General features: G+C 42.3%; 1 protein-coding gene across 3 annotated transcripts in view; it reads right to left on the bottom strand.

Moving 5' to 3' along the window:
• Positions 1 to 1081: 1081 nt before the first annotated feature.
• The window catches only part of LOC110534475 (uncharacterized), a 29334-nt gene continuing 22346 nt past the window's right edge, over positions 1082 to 8069 (bottom strand). For all 3 annotated transcript variants that reach the window (XM_090187438.1, XM_090187439.1, XM_090187437.1), the window contains one exon: positions 1082 to 4447. In XM_090187438.1, coding sequence (XP_090043564.1) covers positions 3164 to 4447 — 1284 coding nt within the window. In that variant the 3' untranslated portion in view covers positions 1082 to 3163. The remainder of the gene's footprint in view (positions 4448 to 8069) is intronic.

Below are 8069 nucleotides of genomic sequence, written 5' to 3'. Positions count from 1 at the left end.
TAATGACTCCTTGCTGTCCCCAGTCCACCTGGCCGTGCTGCTGCTCCAGTTTCAACTGTTCTGCCTCCGGCTATGGAACCCTGACCTGTTTACCGGACGTGCTACATGTCCCAGACCTGCTGTTTTCAACTCTCTAGAGACAGCAGGAGTGGTAGAGATGCTATGAAAAGCCAACTGACATTTACTCCTGAGGTGCTGACCTGTTGCACTCTCGACAACCACTGTGAATATTATTATTTGACCATGCTGGTCATCTATGAACATTTTAACATCTTGGCCATGTTCTGTTATAATCTCCACCCGGCACAGCCAGAAGAGGAATGGCCACCCCTCATAGCCTGGTTCCTCTCTAGGTTTCTTCCTAGGTTCTGGCCTTTCTAGGGAGTTTTTCCTAGCCACCATGCCTCTTCACCTGCATTGCTTGCTGTTTGGGGTTTTAGGCTGGGTTTCTGTACAGCACTTTTATATATCAGCTGATGTAAGAAGGGCTTTATAAATACATTTGATTTGATTAGATTTCTTTGACAATAATTTGGTGGCCTACTGTATGTTAGAAACGAGAGAGAATAGGCAAAGTTATACATATAAAATACAAATGTTATGTATATGTTGCCAATTAAAATATTTATTAAGAATTTTCCTTCCTGTCTCTTTGTAGTGACTGGGTGTATTGATACACCATCAAAAGTGTAATTAATAACTTCCCCATGCTGAAAGGGATATTCAATGTCTGCTTTTTATATGTTTTACCCATCTACCAATAGGTTCCCTTCTTTCAGAGGCATTGGAAAACCTCCCTAATCTTTGTGGTTTAATCTGTGTTTGAAATTCACTGCCCGACTGAGGGACATTACAGATAACTGTATGTGTTGGGTATAGAGAGGTACTAATTCAAAAATCATGTTAAACGCTATTATTGCATAGAGTGAGTCCATGCAACGTATGTGACTTGTTAAGCAAATGTTTACTCCTGAACTTATTTTGGCTTGCCATAACAAAGGGGTTGAATACTAATTGACTCAAGACTTTTCATTTTGTAAACATTTCTAAAAACAAAATTCCACTTTGACATCATGCGTGTGTAGGCCAGTGACAAGAAAACTCCATTTAATCCATTTTAAATTCAGCCTTTAACACAACAAAATATGGAAAAAGTAAAAGGGGTCTGAATACTTACTGAAGGCGCTGTAAAGATGATGTTGTGGATAAAAATAAGTCAGCTATGATAAGTCAAAAGTCACCATCAGACAAACCTGACTGAACTATTTTGAAGTGAAGCGTAGGTGTTTGTTAGTGTGTATGTGTGTGTAGGTATATTTAGTAAGTCTATAATGGTTATAAAGCGCTGTTGGGTGTAAGTCCGAATGACCAAACAATACACATCAACAAGTCTTAAATGCACCACACCAACATGCTTTGAACAAAAAATCTGCATGAACTTGATGAATTGCATTAATTTTCTTATTAAAAAGTGTCAAAACAATAGTTGAATGGAAGTAATGAAACAGGCATTTGTGAACATCATATAGCTTATAGTACAAACACAATATGCAACATACCTTTTAGGCTTACAGTGCCTTCGGAAAGTATTCAGACCCCTTGACCCCAAAATGACAAAGTGAAAACAGTTAACATTTTTGCTAATTTATAAAAAATAAAAACTGAAATATCACATTTACATAAGTCTTCAGACCCTTTACTCAGTACTTTGTTGAAGCATTTTTGGCACCAATTACAGCCTAGAGTCTTCTTGGGTATGCCGCTACAAGCATGGCACACCGTATTTGGGGATTTTCTCCCATTCTTCTCTGCAGATCCTCTCAAGCTCTGTCAGGTTGGATGGGAAGTGTTGCTGCACAGCTATTTTCAGGTTTCTACATAGATGATCGATCGGGTTCAAGTCCGGGCTCTGGCTGGGCCACTCAAGGACATTGAGACTTGTCCCTATGCCACTCCTGCATTGTCTTGGCTGTGTGCTTAGGGTCGTTGACCTGTTGGAAGGTGAACCTTTGCCCCAATCTGAGGTCCTGAGCACTCTGGAGTAGGTTTTCATCAAGGATCTCTCTGTACTTTGCTCCAGTCATCTTTGCCTCGATCCTGACTAGTCTCCCAGTTCCTGCCGCTGAAAAACACCCCCAAAGCATGCTGCACTTGGCATTCAGGCCAAAGAGTTCAATTTTAATTTCATCAGACCAGATAATCTTGTTTCTGGTCGGAGAGTCTTTAGGTGCCTTTTGGCAAACTCCAAGCGGGCTGTCATGTGCCTTTTACTGAAGAGTGGTTTCCGATGGCCATTCTACCATAAAGGCCTGATTGGTGGAGTGCTGCAGAGATGGTTGTCCTTCTGGAAGTTTCTCCCATCTCCACAAAGGAACTCTATAGCTCTGTCAGTGACCATCGCGTTTTTGGTCATATCCCAGACCAAGGCCCTTCTCCTCAGGTTGGCCAGGCAGCCAGCACCAGGAAGAGTCTTGGTGGTTCTAAACTTCTTAATTTATTAAGAAGTATGGAGGCCACTGTGTTCTTGGAGACCTTCAATGCTGCAGAAATGTTTTGGTACCCTTCCCCAGATCTGCACCTCGACATAATCCTGTCTTGAAGCTCTACAGACAAATCCTTCGACCTCATGGCTTGGTTTTGCTCTGACATGCTCTGTCAACTGTGTGACCTTATACAGACAGGTGTGTGCCTTGCCAAATCATGTCCAATCAATTTACTTTACCATAGGTGGACTCCAATCAAGTTGTAGAACTTGATGATTAATTTAAACATGATGCACCTGAGCTCAATTTCCCATAGCAAAGGGTCTGAATACTTATGTAAATAAGGTATTTCTGTTTTCGCATTATGGGGTATTGTTTGTAGATTGCTGAGGATTTTTTATTTATTTAATCCATTATAGAATAAGGCTGTAATGAAACAAAATGTGGAAAAAGTCAAGGGGTCTGAATACTTTCCAAAAGCAGTGTATATGCCTTATATATCACACAATATCTGGACGCAATATTCTACTCAGGAATATTCAACAGTGAAATCTGTAACTCTCATATACCAAATGCACCTGTGGGTCTTTTCGGTTGACAACAATAAATTCATCTTTGTCTTTAATGCAGAGTTTGACATAAACTTCAGAATCTATCGAGTAGAATGGTTACTTTCTACGTTATAGAGTGGAATGTTTTTTCTGCTGGTGTATTCTGAGGTAACTCCTCTCTGAGAAACTTTTCCCGCAGTGCGTACAGGCAAACGACCTCTCTCCCGTGTGGACCTTCAGGTGCATCTTCAAATGGTGCTGGTGGGAGAACCTTTTCTCACACTGGGGGCAGCTGTAAGGTTTCTCCCCTGTGTGGACCCTCTGGTGCCTTTTCAGGCTGGAGGAGTGGGAGAAACTAGCCCGGCACAGGTGGCAGCCAAATGGTTTCTCCCCTGTGTGGACCCTCTGGTGCCTCTTCAGGTCACCAGTCTGGGCAAAGCGCATATGACACTGGGTACAGCTGAAAGGTTTTTCCCCTGTGTGGACCCTCTGGTGGATCTCCACCTTCTGGAGGCAGCTGAAGCCTTTGTTACAGAACATGCAGAGGAACCGTTTCTCTTTACTATTTTCTGATGTGGCTTCCTCTCCCTGAGCCTGGACTCTAGCCCTGTCGATTAAGTTCAATTTCTGATCAAAAAGAACACGGCTGTGTGAATCGGAAGGCCCCATCGACGTGGACACTAGGTTGCGATCCCTGAATGCTTGTAAAGTGGAGTGGGTCGCGACAAGTGAATTTGTCTCCAAGCTTTCCCTGTAATCTAAGAAATCTCTGCCCTGTGAGTGTCCGTCTCCAAGGTGACCATCTCCAATCCATGTGGGAGGAACGTCACCCTCCACTTTCACAGTCAATTCATCTACGACCAGACCCTCCCCTTTCTTATCTAGGCCCCCTTCAGAGTATACACTACTACTGTACTGATTCCAGTGTCCTCTAGACAAATCAGTCTGTGTCTCTAAACCCAAGAGCATGTTGTCAGGGTCCATCTCTGTAGCGTAAGAACAAGACGGATCATCACTGCCATTGTCTAACGTGTCACGATCACCATCTCCACACGAATGATCCTTCCTCTGGCTCTGATGAAATACTGGTAAGTACTCTGAGCCAGGAGCCGGAGGACAGCCCAGTGGCCCCAGCCTCTCTGGGTCTGACCTGTGGTCAGATCCTGTGTGTAAAAGGCTTTTTGTTACAGTTAAAGTCTCTTTGTCTGTCTCTGACTTGAGGACGGCGTTCGGCGTTCCACTGAACTCCGTGATGCTGCGTCTGGTCCTGGGCTGGGGCATGGGGCTGTTGGATTGGTCCCCCGTGGCTCCAGTCTGGATGTCTCTGCTGTGCCGTGGGTCCTCTTCTCCTTCAGTCCTCTCCTGCTTGACCAGAGACGATCCTCCAGGACCTGCAGCCTCTCCATCTGCAGACTGACACAAGAAGAGAGGAGGTTATTACCGGTGCATGAGTTGAATTGGATAATTATCTCAGGTGATGAGATAATGGGCATAATACCAACCCAGAGATGGTGCTAGTGGGGCACCTATTTAGGATAGATAAACGGGTGCATTATGAGGGTCTGATTAGGATGTGGTAAGCTGTAACACCTGTAACGTGTTAGTTGTTTTCAATTTTCCCTGTCACCTGCTCTGCCTGAAACTGCGAGGAGTAACAGCCTAACATACGTTGCTAGCTATCCTGACAAAGACCAAAGCCGGCGGGAGTACCGTTGAGGACAGTGCCAGTGGTGTCTTTACAAAAAGAGACCAACAAGCAGTTGTTACAACAACAAGAAAATAGCTTCAAGTGTTTTGTCCAAATACTGGTGGATTCTACTTATAAAAGAATGGACGACCTGACCAGAGGTCCAGGACCTGAAGAACAGTTTGCAGTTCTCCCAGGATCAGCTCGACGAGTTGAAACATGAGAAAGGCAAGATGACAGGAATCTGTAAGTCATTGAGAGAGGACATCAGTTCTGTTTGTAAATCCATGATAACAATGACAAATAAATCAGACTATTTCGAGAAATGCTTCTGGGGGAGGTGTTGCTGTATATATATTCAGAGCCATATCCCTGTAATGCTTAGAGAAGATATTATGTCAAGTGTTATTGAAGTGTTGTGGTTGCAGGTTCACTTGGCAAATCTAAAGCCTTTTCTTTTGGGGTGTTGCTATAGGCCGCCAAGTGCTAACAGTCAGTATCTAAATAATACATGTGAAATGCTTGATAGTGTATGTGATGTAAACAGAGAGGTCTACTTTCTTGAGGACCTGAATATTGACTGGTTTTCATCAAGCTGTCCACTCAAAAGGAAGCTTCTTACTGTAACCAGTGCCTGTAATCTGGTTCAGGTTATTAATCAACCTACCCGGGTGTTTACAAACACTACAGGAACAAGATGTGGGGCAGGTAGCCTAGTGGTTAGAGCGTTAGAATAGTAAACGAAAGGTTGCAAGATCGAATCCCCCAGCTGACAAGGTAAAAATCTGTCGTTCTGCTCCTGAACAAGGCAGTTAACCCACTGTTCCTAGGCCCTCATTGAAAATAAGAATATGTTCTTAACTGACTTGCCTAGTTAATTTAAAGGTCAAATAAAAAAATCCACATGTATCAATAACATTTTTATTAATGCTGTAGAACTTTGTTCTAATTGGATGCAGTGATCCCATTGGATGCAGTGATCACAATATAGTGCCTATATCCAGGAAAGACAAAGTTTCAACAGCTGGTCATACAATAGATTTTGCTGTGACTCTTATGTGGATGATGTTAAAAATATTTGTTGGTCTGATGTGATTAATGAGGAGCTTCCAGATGCGGCACTTGATGAATTCATGAAACTGCTTCTTCCAATTATTGATAAACATGCACCTGTTAACTTCTTATGGCATAGGGGACGCTTGCGTCCCACTTGGCCAAAAGCCAGGGAAAATGCAGCGCGGCAAATTCAAATAAAATGATATAAAAATCTAACTTTCATTAAATCACACATGTAAGATACTAAATGAAAGCTACACTCGTTGTGAATCCAGCCAACATGTCCGATTTCAAAAAGGCTTTTCGGCGAAAGCATAAGAAGCTATTATCTGATGATAGCACAACAGTAAACAAAGAGAGTAGCATATTTCAACCCTGCAGGCGCTACACAAAACGCAGAAATAAAATATAAAACATGCCTTACCTTTGACAAGCTTCTTTTGTTGGCACTCCAATATGTCCCATAAACATCACAACTGGTCCTTTTGTTCGATTAATTCCGTCCATATATATCCAAAATGTCTATTTATTTGGCGCGTTTGATCCAGAAAAAAAACAGCTTCCAAATTGCGCAACGTCACTACAAAATATCTCAAAAGTTGCCTGTAAACATTTCCAACTACTTTTGTAATACAACTTTAGGTATTTTCAAACGTTAATAATCGATCAAATTGAAGTCGTGTCTATCTGTTTTCAATAGAGGACGAGAGGAAACTAACGCTACTTTTCAAGTCTTGCGCAACTCTCAACAGTGTTACCCATTTCCTAGATGGCTGTACTTCTTCATTGCACAAAGGAATAACCTCAACCAAATTCCAAAAACTGGTGACATCCAGTGGAAGCGGTAGGAACTGAAAACAAGTGCCTAAGACATATTGTTTCCCAAGGAGAACTCAATGAACAGACAGAGACCTCAAAAACAAAATTCTGAACTGTTAGTTGTCGGGGTTTTGCCTGCTACATATGTTATTTTATACTCACAGACACGATTCAAACAGTTTTAGAAACTTCAGAGTGTTTTCTATCCAAATCTACTAATTATATGCATATTCTAGCTTCTGGGCCTGAGTAACAGGCAGTTTACTCTGGGCACCTTATTCATCCAAGCTACTCAATACTGCCCCCCATTCCCAAAGAAGTTAACAAAGAGTTGCAGTCTGTTTTGGAATGGGTGGCCAGTAAAAACTGGTCCTGAACATCTCAAAATTAAGAGCACTGTATTTGGTACAAATCATTCCTTAAGTGCTAGACCTCAGCTGAATCTGGTAATGAATGGTGTGACTGTTGAACAAGTTGAGGAGACTCAATTACTTGGCGTTACCTTAGATTGTAAACTGTCATGGTCAAAACATATAGATTCAATGGTTTCAACGATGGGGAGAGGTCTGTCCGTAATAAAGAGATGCTCTGCTTTTTTGACACCGAACTCCAAAAAGCAGGTTCTGCAGGCTCCAGTTTTGTCTAATCTTTATGATTGTCCAGTCGTGTGGTCCAGTGCTGCAAGGAAAGACCTAGTTCAGCTGCATCTGGCCCAGAACAGAGTGGCACGTTGTGCTCTTAATTGTATTCAGAGGGCTGATATAAATACTATGCATGCCAGTCTCTCTTGGCTACGAGTTGAGGAAAGACTGACTGCATCACTTCTTTTTATAAGAAACAATGTGTTGAAAATCCCAAACTGTTTGCATAGTCAACTTACACACCTCTCTGACACACACACTTATCCCACCAGACATGTCACAAGGGGTCTTTTCATAGTCCCCAAATCAAATTCAAGAAAATGTACAGTACTATATAGAGCCCTTATTGCATGGAACTTCCTTCCATCTCATATTGCTCAACCAAACAGCAAACCTGGTTTCAAAAAACAGATAAAGCAACACCTGGCGGCACAAATCCTCTCCCCTATTTGACCTAGATAGTGCCTTTTGAAAAATGTATGTAGTTCTGTCCTGGAGATGTTCTTGTCTAATGATGTTCTGTCATTCTGTATTATGTTTCATGTTTTTTTTGGGGACCCCAGGAAGAGTAGCTGCTGTTTTTGCAACAGCGAATGGAGATCCTAATAAAACAACAAATACCAAAAGGATTATGCTTGGACCTTATCTAACATAGATGTTAACACAGTGTCAGAGAAATGAACCCAAAGCGAAGCCCTACGGAAAACATAAGGTATGTGGACGTTGTAATCACTGTCGGATAAACGCAAACAAGTGGAACAGATGAGCGAGGAAAAAGAGCCTGCAATATCTCTCAGTCAAATTCCCGGTGCCTAGCGCCATGGACACGAAA

Source organism: Oncorhynchus mykiss, chromosome 10 (assembly GCF_057628025.1).
Source record: "Oncorhynchus mykiss isolate SJ-2025 chromosome 10, ASM5762802v1, whole genome shotgun sequence".
Classification (NCBI taxonomy): Eukaryota; Metazoa; Chordata; class Actinopteri; order Salmoniformes; family Salmonidae; genus Oncorhynchus; species Oncorhynchus mykiss.
The sequence above is the reverse complement of the archived record's forward strand: the minus strand, read 5'-3'. Positions and strand labels throughout refer to the sequence as shown.